The sequence below is a fragment of the Gadus macrocephalus genome, chromosome 10, assembly GCF_031168955.1.
Source record: "Gadus macrocephalus chromosome 10, ASM3116895v1".
Classification (NCBI taxonomy): domain Eukaryota; kingdom Metazoa; phylum Chordata; class Actinopteri; order Gadiformes; family Gadidae; genus Gadus; species Gadus macrocephalus.
Window position 1 is genome coordinate 4,861,554 of NC_082391.1, and position 12,500 is coordinate 4,874,053.

Here is a 12,500-nt window from a genome sequence, read left to right on the forward strand (position 1 = left end):
TAAAAGAGAGGGAAAAACAAATGAGAGCGAGCGCAGGGACGGGCTCCCTGCTGGATCTATTAGCCACACACAATCAATGTGTTTATTGGCGATATGAGGGAGAGGCGTGCTGCGGTCCTGATTGACTTCATAACACGCAGCCCATTCAGGGGCTCACAGCGGCGGCGTTAGCGTAATTGACAGTGCTGATGGCTTAGCGTATTGAAAACCGTTGTCAATCCTCTAAATCGCTTATCGCATTTAGCGACTGTTGTGTGGATGGTGTTTATTATTCCCTTTTTTGTTCAACCGATTTTAAGTTGTTTCTATCAAGGCTTGCTGAAATGATAATGTACTTTTTGGGGTTATTTGTTCGTGGGAGGTTGTATAGACGTTTTTGCTCTCTATCTGAGGTAAAACTAACGATAAAGAACGATTCAACAAAGGCAGACCACGGGCCAAGTGATGCTGTTTTTTTCGAGAGACAAAAGCGCCCGTACTCTGTCTTCCCTTCGTATTGATCTACCGCACGGTTTCTTCAAAACATGATCCATCGGAGTGCGTGTGGCTCCGGAGCTCTCTTAAGGCCCCTCACAGAGGACCAGAGCGAGGACGCGTGGAGGGAGCGAGCCGAGGCTCTTTACCCAATGAGGGAGGGCCCTGCTTCCTTAGGGCGCTGGCCGAGTTGTTAGCAGGGTCAACCTGGACAGCGGCTCGTCTGTTTCAATGCTGTGAAGCCATCTGAGATGTATTGTGTGTGTCTCTCCTTTCTCCTCTTCCCGCTGTTCCTTTTCTTCTTTCACCTCGCCTTGCACTCTTCTTCTACGACCTGATTTGTCTGCTCTCTGGCTTTCTTACCTTCTTTCTTTCTTTCTTTCTTTCTTTCTTTCTTTCTTTCTTCTTGTATTTCTTTCCTCTTTTCATTCACTGCTTCTTTTTTTCTTTTGGATTCTCTTGTTTTTTTGTTTTGTTTGTTTCTCGTTTGCTCATTTATTCACTTCCTCATTCCCTCTCTTCCCCTCTTCCTCTTCCCCTCTTCCTCTTCTCCTATTCTCTTCATCTCTCCTCTACTCCTCTTCCCCTCTCTACCTCTTCAACTCTCTTCCTCTCCTCTTCCACTCCTCTCCCTCTCTTCATCTTCCTCTCCCTCTCTTCCTCTCTCCCTCCGTCCCTCTCTCCCTCTCTTCCTCTCTTCTTCTCCCCCTCCCTTCATCTTCCTCTCTTCTTCTCTCCTATCTCCCTCCCTCGCTCTCTTCCCCTCTCCCTCTCCCTCTCTTCCTCCTCTCCTCCTCCTTCTCTCCTCCTCCACTCCTCCTCCTCCTCTCCTCCTCTCTCCTCCTCTCTCCTCTTCTTCTCTCCTCCCTCTCTCCTCTCTCCTCTTCCTATCTCTCCCTCTCCTCCTCCTCCTCTTCCTCTCTCTCCCTCTCCTCCTCCTCTCCTCCTCCTCCTCTCCTCCCTCTCTCATCCCCTCTCCTCTTCCTCTCTCTCCCTCTCCTCCTCTTCCTCTCTCCTCCTCCTCTGCTCCTCCACCCTGGTCCTTCTCCGTCCGTCCAGCCGGAACCTCCGTCCGCAAACAAGTGGCAGCTGGACAGCTGGCTGAACAAGGTCCAGCCCCAGAGCAAGCCCCTGGGACCCCCGCAGACGGAGCACCCCCACACAGGTCTGCACTCTGATGGGGAGGGGGTGGTGGTGGGGGTGGTGTTTACAGGATCCAAACCATGGGGGTTAATACAGGGGGGTCTAGGGATTAGGATGGTGGGCTGGGTTCAAACCTCAGGGTCTGCGTTCAACCTGGAGGCATCGTTTAATGAGATGATAGACGGGCTCATTTCACAGTGAACTGATCCGGATAAAAGGGCCTTTTAAAAGTTCATTTTAACTACTAGTACAATGATGGTAGAAATGCGTTCTTTTCTGGATTGTTTAACTATACACCTGGGAGTCTTAACCACTTGACAATTAATCATTGACGACTAATTAACTAATTAACAATAGGGGCCTTTTTGGACACTGTCCCTTTTCGTATTGGCGATATTTACAGGCCTGCGGTCATTTAAAGTCAATCAAATAAAATTGCATATTGGTAACATATAACGGTGATCTGATTGTTTTGCCTTCAGACAAATCCTTTTTCAGTTTTTGCATGCACAGTGAACGTATTAAAGGTGTGATCCGGGTGTGTTAGAACCACTTGGTTGTGAATAACACAACATAATTCAAGCCTTAACCGCCACTCTTCCCCCTCCCCTGGTCACTCCAGGCACCGTCACCGTGGGATCTGTGAGCTTCTCCCCAGGGCGGGAGGCCCTGGGGCTGGGGACGACCGGCAAGACGAAGCCCTGCGCCCCCAACCCCCCCACCCTGGCCCCGGCGCAGCCCGCGGACCAAAAGGACCCCCGGCCCCTCTTCTGGTACCACAGCCCTCCGATTCGTGTCCGGATACCGCTCCTCTTTTCTCCTCGACGTCAGAGGAAGCAAAAAGCGACAAAACACTTTTGTATGAATAAATGAATGCATAATGGAGGATGAATAATGGATGAACTAAGTGATGTGCTCTCAGGGTTTCCTGTGATTTTCCCAGCCACAAAAAAAAGAAAGAGAAAAGTAGACCCGTGTCAAATTTACCCTTGAAACACAAATAAGTGTTGCCGTACTATTTAAATTATTTCTATGGGCTTTGGCTGACACGAAGATGACCCAAAAAAACAATGCAGTGCGTTGTATCCAGAGTTCACCGACAGTTGTACAACAGCAAGACGGACGGATTGCCATGACTGCAAATAACTCTTCATATACTGTCGACATTATGGCTCCGTACTGACGGTGACACCAGCATGGTGTGAAAACCACCGGATCTAAATGATAGCGTCGGTGGCGTTACGTATTTTAAGCACATAAGCTGCCCCCACATAGCCACTAGGAAGCAGGATCGAACACACAAGCTGCATTACCCCCACATAGCCACTAGGAAGCAGGATCGAACACACGAGCTGCATTACCCCCACATAGCCACTAGGAAGCAGGATCGAACACACGAGCTGCATTACCCCCACATAGCCACTAGGAAGCAGGATCGAACACACAAGCTGCATTACCCCCACATAGCCACTAGGAAGCAGGATCGAACACACGAGCTGCATTACCCCCACATAGCCACTAGGAAGCAGGATCGAACACACGAGCTGCATTACCCCCACATAGCCACTAGGAAGCAGGATCGAACACACGAGCTGCATTACCCCCACATAGCCACTAGGAAGCAGGATCGAACACACAAGCTGCATTACCCCCACATAGCCACTAGGAAGCAGGATCGAACACACGAGCTGCATTACTCCCACACAGACACAAGGGAGCAGGATCAAACATACAAGCTGTAATAACTACCCCAGCCACAGAAGGCAGCATCTTTAAGACCGACCCGGAAGCTGCAGCTAAGACGTCACATAGGCCACGCCCACTTTACATAGGCCACGCCTACTTGGTCCATTTTCAGCGACCGGAGCCAGAGGAGGTCAGAGAATCATAAGCGCCCCGCAGAGAGCCTCGGGCCTAAGCCCGGGGCTCGAAGTAGCTCTCGGTATTTCTCTCTACAAGTGTTAGATACATTCCCTCCCTCCTTTTGCTTCATAGTTAGCATACCGAAATACTTTAACAAATAAAGTGAGTTAAAAGCGACCCGTTTCCAACTACTTTCAACAAGAGCACGACAGTGGCGCTCACTTCCTCTGATTGCCTTTGTGTGTGTCCCCCCCTGCCCCACCCCCCAGCTCTTCAGGCAGAGAGAAGGTCAAGGGCAAGCAGGTCCCGAAGGCCACAGCAGAGGGTCAGAGGTCGTGCAAGATGCGTCTGTCGCCGGCGGTGCCGTCGGCCCCCGAGGGGCCGGCCTCTAGGAGGACCACCACGGGCAAGAAGCAGCCCCGGAGAACCGAGAGGGCCGGCAGCCTGGAGGAACCGCAGAACCACAGCCAGCCCCCCTGGACCAGAGCCAAGGAGGAACCGCAGAACCACAGCCAGCCCGTCTGGACCAGAGCTCACCAGCACAGGTACTGGGGTGGGGGGGGGGGAGGGAGAGGGAGGGAGGGAGGGGGGGGGGAGGGAGGGGGAGGGAGGGGGAGGGAGAGAGGGAGAGAGGGAGGGGGGGGTGGGGGAGGGAGGGAGAGGGAGGGAGGGAGGGGCGGGGGAGGGAGGGAGAGGGAGGGAGGGAGGGGCGGGGGAGGGAGGGAGAGGGAGGGAGGGGGGGTGGAGGGAGGGAGGGAGGGGGGTGGAGGGAGGGTTGAGGGGGAGAGGGAGAGGGAGGGAGGGGGGGTGGGGGGGGGAGAGGGAGGGGGGGAGGAGGGGGTGAGGGGGGATGATGGATGGATAGATGAGTGGGGGGAGGGGCAGGATGTTTTACTCCCATCCAGAAGGCTCTTGGTACACTGCCCCTCTCTGTGGGCGTCCTAGACTCAGAGCAACATGCCAGACCCCAGCCTGCTCCTCAACGACGCCTCTGAACTCATCGGCGGTCAGGTTGGATTAAAGTGATAAATGGATCATTTTCAAGCAAGAAATGTGCTGAAACGTTGCGCTGATGGTCGTTGGTTCGTTATTCTCAGAATGGGCTCAACGTGCTGAAGGCTGAAGGCCAGACCCCAGCCGGGTCCCAGTACAGAGTCGTTTACATACAGGGCATTTAGCATATGTTTTTATTAGTGCGCGTAAACGCGTTATTAACGGCTTTAACGCAAACCAATTTTTTATTTATTTTTTCTTTCTCAAAACAAAGAAGCAGTAGCCTGACTGCTATGTTCAAGGCATTATGTTTGTATGTTCATCGTTTAATTGCACTATCGTTTTTTTTTTTGTATCGTCATGTTTTGATCATTATATGCCAATGTTGTTATCAATAAAAAAAACATTTGCACAAGGCAAGCCGATGCACTTCTCCATGTTGATAAGAGCATAAAAATTAGAAAAATTAATTTGACAAAGAAATCAAGGGATATTTAGCATAGAAAAAAAATTGCGATTACAATCGTGAGTTAACTATGACATTAATGCGATTAATCGCGATTCATTATTTTAATCGCTTGACAGCACTAGTTTTTATCCAAAGCGACTTACAACGGTTCATTCACACATTCACACACCGACGGCGGAGTCAACCATACAGGCCGACACCTGGCTCGTCAGGAGCAGTCAGGGTGAGGCGTCTCGCTCAGGGACACCTCGACACTAAGCTAGGAGGAGCCGGGGATCGAACTAGCAACCTCCTGGTTACAACACCTTCAGCTGTTGAGTTCTGAGCACCAGCGTCCCTCCTTATTGACGTGTATGAACAATGTGTTCCCCCCCTGACCCCCCCCCCCCCCCCCAGCCCAGCCGCAAGGGATAAAGAGCTGCCAGCCCCCCCCAGCTCGGAGACCCAGAGCGTGACCCGGCCACGGGGGCCCAAGACCCCCACCGGCAGCAAGTCGGCCCCCAGGAAAGAACCCAGGGGCAGCACCACTGGCCCCGCCACCACGGCCCCACCACCAGCACCCACACCCCAGCTTACCCCCGCCGCAATGCCTGCTGGGAGTCTGAGTCAGGTAGTGTGTGTGTGGATGTATGCGGGGAAGGGGGGGGGGGGAAGGAAGGAAGGGAGCGGTGTTAAAATGGCAACAACATTCTTTAGTAATTTAAATTCTCAGACAAACATGATTGTTCAAAATGGTGTTTGTGCGTGTGTGTGTGGGGGGGGGAGTTGTTGGTCTGTGAGCGTGTGTGTGTGTGTGTGTGTGTGTGTGTGTGTGTGTGTGTGTGTGTGTGTGTGTGTGTGTGTGTGTGTGGTGTTAGTTTGTGTGTGTGTATGTATATGTGTGCATGTGTGTGCGTGGGTGTGTGTGTGTGTGTGTTTATGTGCTAAAAAGATCTACCTCAGAATGATAATAACCCCTGCAGTGCTTAACATGTTTACAAGTTAAATTATTTGTTTGGGACTTTGCTTGAGATTACCATAAAACTGTTTTTGTAGTTCAGGTGGGAACAATGAAAAAACATAACGAGAAACACGATTAAGCTGAAACAATCCCACATTTACCCAAAAACGAAACACTTCCACAGAAACATGCCCAGTCTCTTTATGGGAACATACCATGTAATCTCAACCTCTGTGTCTCTTCTATTAACATTACAGGTCTATAAATTAGTCTTAATCATCATATCCCCGCCCTATAAAACCACACTGGCGTATCAACTTTGACAGACAAAAGTATAAACACGTCAAACCAGATACCAAACTTCATACAAGACCGCAGCTTGCTGCCGTCTATCCATCCCATAATGTATCCCTCAGTCTCTTGGTAATTGGTCATGAAACTAAAAGGAGTCATAAAACTGAATTACACGAAAATGGAATGATTATTGTTGCATTACTGTCTAAACGCCTGCTAGTTTTCATTATTGCTCCACTGGAAGATAGACAGCGAGAGCGGGCACAGACATTGTTGTGATCCTTTAACAAGTTATCGCTCTGCGCTTCTATGAATACATTACGCGCAGAAACGAGAGCCCACTGAGCAGAATGCGCTGGTGTTAGTGAGTAGCAAGCTCCAGGCCTCCCAGTCGCAGAAAGTAAGACGGGAAGAAACAAACAAAACTGTAAAGAACACATTTGGACTCCAGGCTAGCAGTCCGTAATACAAAGACACCGCTCGGTCCGATCCTGAACTCATTCTCCTCCTTCCCCCTTTCCTCCCGCCTAACAGGACAAGCGCAAGCACCGCGGCCCCAGCAGCAAAATCACGCCAAAGTCCCGGGAGTTCGTCGACACGGACTCCTCCTCTTCCTCCTCCTCCTCGCCGGAATGCCACTCCGACCCGGAGGGCGGAGCCAAGCTCCCGGCCGCCCCGCGCGCGGCTCAGAGCACAGCGACGGTCGCTGACGCCCAGGCACACGCGCTAGCACCCTCGTACCCCGAGCGCCCCCTTACCGCCCCCGGCGGCGGCGGCGGCGGTAAGGGGGCGTTCGGGGGCAAAGGACTCCGGGTCAAAGACCACGGCGGTTCCGCGGCCGTCGGCGGCGCGGCGAGCAGCAGCGGCGGCGCCGGCAGTAAGAACAGCATCAGCATCAGCATCAGCAGCAGCGGCAGCAGCGCCGGCGCCTCTAGTGGCGGCTGTCTGTCCCTGAACCTCCCGGACCTCGGCGGGGCGTTCAGCACCTCGGCCCCCGAGCCCGCGGGGTCCAGGGGGAAGCAGTGCAAGGACCCGGACCCCCTGTCCCCCCCTCCCACCCTGGGCCACGACCCGCCCCTGTCCCCGCTCCGAGAGCCCCCCGAGTGCCAGAGACTCTGGGTGAAGATTGAACTGAGCCTGCTGGGCAGGGTGCCCGGCCAGGGGCCGGGGTCCGGGGGCCCGCCGGCGGGCGGGGAGAGGTCGAGGGCGGGGGCCAGGGAGAGGGAGGGAGACAAGGAGAGGGAGAGGCAGGGGGAGGGCGTGAGGTCGAGGGGGGGCGAGAAGGAGAGGCTTGGCGCCGGGGAGAAGGACAGAGAGAGGCTGAAGCAGGAGGAGAGAGAGTGGCCCCCCGCCGTGAAGGAGAGGGAGAAGGACAGAGAGAGGCTGAAGCAGGAGGAGAGAGACTGGCCCCCCGCCGTGAAGGAGAGGGAGAAGGACAGAGAGAGGCTGAAGCAGGAGGAGAGAGAGTGGCCCCCCGTGGTGAAGGAGAGGGAGAAGGACAGAGAGAGGCTGAAGCAGGAGGAGAGAGAGTGGCCCCCCTTGGTGAAGGAGAGGGAGAAGGACAGAGAGAGGCTGAAGCAGGAGGAGAGAGACTGGCCCCCCGCCGTGAAGGAGAAGGAGAAGCCGGGCCGGCCACTGCAGAGGGAAAGGACGGAGGAGGAGGAGGAGAGAGAGAGGGACACGCAGGAGCCAGAGGGGCAGAGGGAGACAAGGCAGGGCGAGCGTGAGGAAGTGCGGGACCGCCTGGCGCCCGGGGAACGGGACAGGGAGCGGGCCGCGACGCGGGACAAGGAGAAGCCGTGCCAAATCTCGGGGGGCCGCGACGACCCCCCCACACAGGAACAGGGCCCCGCCCCGCCCTGGCCGCCCAGACGGGCGGAGAAGGCGGAGAACAGCAGCAAACACAAGAGGCAGGCGGCCGGCCACGCACCCGCCCCCACGGAGAAGCACGGCAGCAAGAGCAAGAGGAAACACAAGGTGAGGACAGGAAGTACACGCGCTCTCTCCGAATCCCTGCTTGATTCAGACGCGTCGTCGATCTGTTTGCGCCATTATTTAATGTTGTTTTATTTTCTCTCTCTTTTTTCCTGCCATTTGCAACGCCAGTCGGATCACAGCGAGCCGTCAGTCAACGGAAGCAAGAGGCTCCGATTGGACAAAGACTGCAAGCTCCTCCCACCCTGCATCTCCCCCATACACACACACAAGAACGGCCCCACAGGGTGAGTGCTGCTCCGTGAAGTGCATGCACACACGCACCCATGCTGAGATAGACAGCCATTTCAACGCCTTTCACATATCTGTCTAACACCTTGCAGCCCTGGCCTAAAGTGAACGGAAAACATGCGTTGCATCAACAAACAAAATCTAATTTTAGGTCAACTTAGCCGTCTTTCCTTGTATTTTTTTTATAGGGAACCCAGGAGAATATAATTAAGTAGAATAAATTATAAATAAAAACATCATATAATAAAAGGCATACCTGGTATTTGTCTTTTTAGACTTCCACCAACAGCAGAGAGGTATTTTGCTAACAACCGGGTTCAGGGGTCACTCTTAGTGACCCTCAACGGCATCATGAATATTCAAACGGACCGGGGGAACGTTTCAAACGCTGTGGCTCATTGTTCCAGAGCAGAGAGCTCCCAGCTGGCCCGCGCCCCTGATCAGACCGCTGAAGGCCGCTTCACCTCCACAAGAGGAAACCCTTCCTGTTATATGGGTACATTATTTCCTCAGCGTGTTGTTTTCAAACGAGAGGGCTTACATTTTTTAATAGGGCAACAGAGGTGGCGGGAAAGATTACTTTAAATCGCACATTGTGACCGAAGAACGACACAAACCGCCGGAAACCCTGCTTTCCATTTGAATTATTTAAACGCAGATTATGCGGGCTGTCTCCGTAAATCCGCCTTATGGTGACAGCGGCTGTGTTAGCGTTTGTGTATTTATTTCTTTATTTTTTTAATGGGTCCTTTTCTGACAGTTTAAAGGGAAGATGCAAGAAATGGAGAGAAAAGATGAGGGACGTGTCCAAGGTTAAGACCTTGGTGTCACTCGCCGACACTGCATGTCCTGGCTGTTTCAACACACACACACACACACGCACGCACACACACACACACACACACACACGCACGCACGCACGCACGCACGCACGCACGCACACACACACACACACACACACACACACACACACACACACACACACACACACACACACACACACACACACACACACACACACACACACACACACAAAACATCAAAAGGTACCCACAAGGGCATCTAGATGGCAAAGCATGTTGATGTGTATGCCAGCAAATACATGCACTATTAAATAACACACATGCACGCCCACACAGGCACATAGATAGAAACAAACTCATAAAAATACACGCAAACAGATTCATTACAGAGGAGCCAACATAAGATACAAATAGGAGCATACCCAGACACACACACACACACACACACACACACACACACACACACACACACACAGTAACACAAAGACACACATTCACACACACAGACACACACTCATAACCAGAGACAAAGACTAATTAGCAGCTGTACTGTGTGTGTGTTAGTGTGCGTCGTGTGTGTGTGTGTGTGTGTGTGTGTGTGTGTGTGTGTGTGTGTGTGTGTGTGTGTGTGTGTGTGTGTGTGTGTGTGTGTGTGTGTGTGTGTGTGTGTGTGTGTGTGTGTGTGTGTGTGCGTGTGATCACCAATGTAGGGGCCCGGGGCGTCCTAGTGCAGCCTCAGCACTTTCCCTCCCACAGCCGGCCCCCATGGAGAGAGCGGGGGGGGGGGGGGGGGGGGGGGGGGAGGCGGGGGATGGCGGGGGTGCAGAACAACAATATCTCTGCTGTTGCTAAAACAGGAGAGCCACAACAATATTAGATATCAGCGGGAAAGGGCACCAGCGCACAAAAGACGGAGTGGAGTGCTGCAGAGTCATTAGCGTAATGTGGTTTAGCGTAAGCAACACGCGGCGCCGGGTTCCAGTCATTTGAGATCATTTCAGAAACGAGCGGATGCGGGATTACAAACTCTCCTTTAAACACTCTTGACACAGGCCCCCCGCCCGCCGCTCAAAAGCACCGCGCGGCGCGGGCGGTGGCGTCCTCTGTCCCACATTGATCCGACACAGCGCGGGGTGGTCGCCGCCGTGTGTGTGTGTGTGTGTGTCTCCTCGTGAATCAGGAATCGATTCTGACACAGTGCACACACACACACTCGGCCGGGGCCGGCGCGTGCCAGACAGTGTGGCGCGAAGCCACCAGCACAGTGTTCGAGAGTTGTTAACAACTTTCTGTTTGTTTAAACATCTGACGGATAACCTTGGCGTGCGCGGCGCCTACTAAGGAGTACAGTGATGAACGGCGTGTGAATAAGGTCATCCACGTGCTCCCGCGTCTGACGGGGAGCAGCCCGCCTTTGATGCGGCGTTGCTGCTGCCGGCGCCGGCGTCTGCCAAGCAGCCCCTCTAATTAAACCTCGGGGCTTGATCGCGGCGTTCAACAACGTGTGTGTGCTCCGGTTTGATGTCCCGTTGTTTATGCTGCCGCCGCCGCCGCGTGGCGGAGCTGAGCACGGAGCATAATGTGTTGGCGGCGGGAACGCGTGAACATAATGGGGGGAGCAGGAAGCGGCTGAAGGCACAGCCAATAATTTAAAGGTCAGCGACGCCGCAGGTTTGCTTCTTCAAGTAGGGAGCGGGCCTCATTATGCGCAGTCTGACACAGATGATGGCAGCGCCGATAAACAACGTTTTGCTGCCGCACCAGGCCCGGTGCACGTGCTGCTGCCAACGTATGGGGCTCATTTATTAATGTGTCTTGTCTGTGTGTCTGTTTGTTTGTGCGTGTGTTTGTGTATGTGTGTGATTGTGTGTGTGTGTGTGTGCGTTTGTATCTGTGCGTGTGTGTGTGTGTGCGTCCATCTGTGTGTGTGTGCGTTTGTGGGTGCGTGTGTGTTTTCGTGTGTATTCCTCAGCTCTCTAAACAGGAAGCAGTCTCGGCGCCGTGACGACAAGCTCCTCCCTCCCCTCCTAACCCCGCTGTCCGATGACCCGCCTCCACCTCCTCCACCTCCTCCTCCTCCTCCTCCTCCTCCTCCAGTCTCTCGGAAGCGCACCTGTGACGTGGGGCCCTCCCTCGGTCAGGAGACCGGCTCCTCTTCCTCCTCCTCCTCCTCCTCCTCCTCCTCCTCCTCACATAGGCACCGGAGGGCTGAAGCCAAGGCCAAGAACACCAGCGTGAGTTCTTCATCTCAGCCCTTATTCTCTCACAAACCACACGCTGAAATGGATTTAATCGCTCAGTTTTAACTTAGAACCAACCTTGACGTTTTGAGTTGTCTGTTCAATTAATCCTATTATGCTGCGAGAGGGAACATGAGGGTAGTGAATGGCTGCTATTAGTCCTTACTCCTAGCTGAGGCTAGCTGAGGCTTAGCTGTCAGTATAACCATGGTTAGGTCTGTCACGTCACTACTATAACTAGCAGGGTTAGTTGTAGATAGCTTAGGGTGAAAAGATTAATTTCGCAGTTTTTCAAATGGGATGGAAAAGATATAAGTATCCATTTTAAATTGGCAAAGGTTTAGCTTGCTCGTGAACATTTATTTTGGTAATTTGTGTCAGGTACATCTGATATGCTGGGAGGTGACTTGGCTCAGAAGTGGTCTATCATTGACACTATTCCATACAGAGACATGGCTGACCATGAACAATAGACTAGCTGCATAACACAGCTTGCTTGATATAACCAGCAGGTGTAGTTTTATCTAGTTACATAACACAGCTAGCTTCATATAAACAGCGGGTGTTGTTTTATCCAACAGCTGGTTCCTTAAATCAATGGCAGGTTTACTCTGATACAAAATCAATTACTTTTCGTCATGCTTCACATGACAAAGGGACATGCGACACGTTAAACTGTGACAATGGGACAAACAGACAAATTTACATTTTACCTATAGATTATTCCTTTTATTGCCGAAGCTATGATAAAAGCCATAATTCACAGCTTACACCATACCCATTGATATTGAACTGAATATAACTAAATTACAGATTTTATTGCTTATGCTTATTGTGATTTTATCTAGACTGTAAATCTATACTTTTATGTCATGTAAACCATTGCAAGACTTATGTCAACTATTAATACTTGTGCCAATTTACAAAAGGCCTCCATACTTCTCATTGAAGGGGTTTCACTGCATAGGCCAGGGACGTGATACCTCTCCACCTGTACCTACTCACCTGCAGGAGGTGGAAAGCTATGGCCACAAGCCCTGCGGAGACGGTTACCA

The 12,500-nt window shown here is 52.5% G+C and overlaps 1 protein-coding gene across 1 annotated transcript in view; it reads left to right on the forward strand.

Annotated features, from left to right (window-relative positions):
• The window catches only part of aff2 (AF4/FMR2 family, member 2), a 37,903-nt gene that overhangs the window by 11,897 nt on the left and 13,506 nt on the right, over window positions 1–12,500 (forward strand). The window contains exons 4-11 of the mRNA XM_060063746.1: window positions 1,534–1,639; window positions 2,240–2,390; window positions 3,750–4,025; window positions 5,339–5,552; window positions 6,711–8,153; window positions 8,283–8,398; window positions 11,178–11,439; window positions 12,457–12,500. The exon at window positions 12,457–12,500 is cut by the window's right edge and continues 93 nt beyond it. Coding sequence (XP_059919729.1) covers window positions 1,534–1,639; window positions 2,240–2,390; window positions 3,750–4,025; window positions 5,339–5,552; window positions 6,711–8,153; window positions 8,283–8,398; window positions 11,178–11,439; window positions 12,457–12,500 — 2,612 coding nt within the window. The remainder of the gene's footprint in view (window positions 1–1,533; window positions 1,640–2,239; window positions 2,391–3,749; window positions 4,026–5,338; window positions 5,553–6,710; window positions 8,154–8,282; window positions 8,399–11,177; window positions 11,440–12,456) is intronic.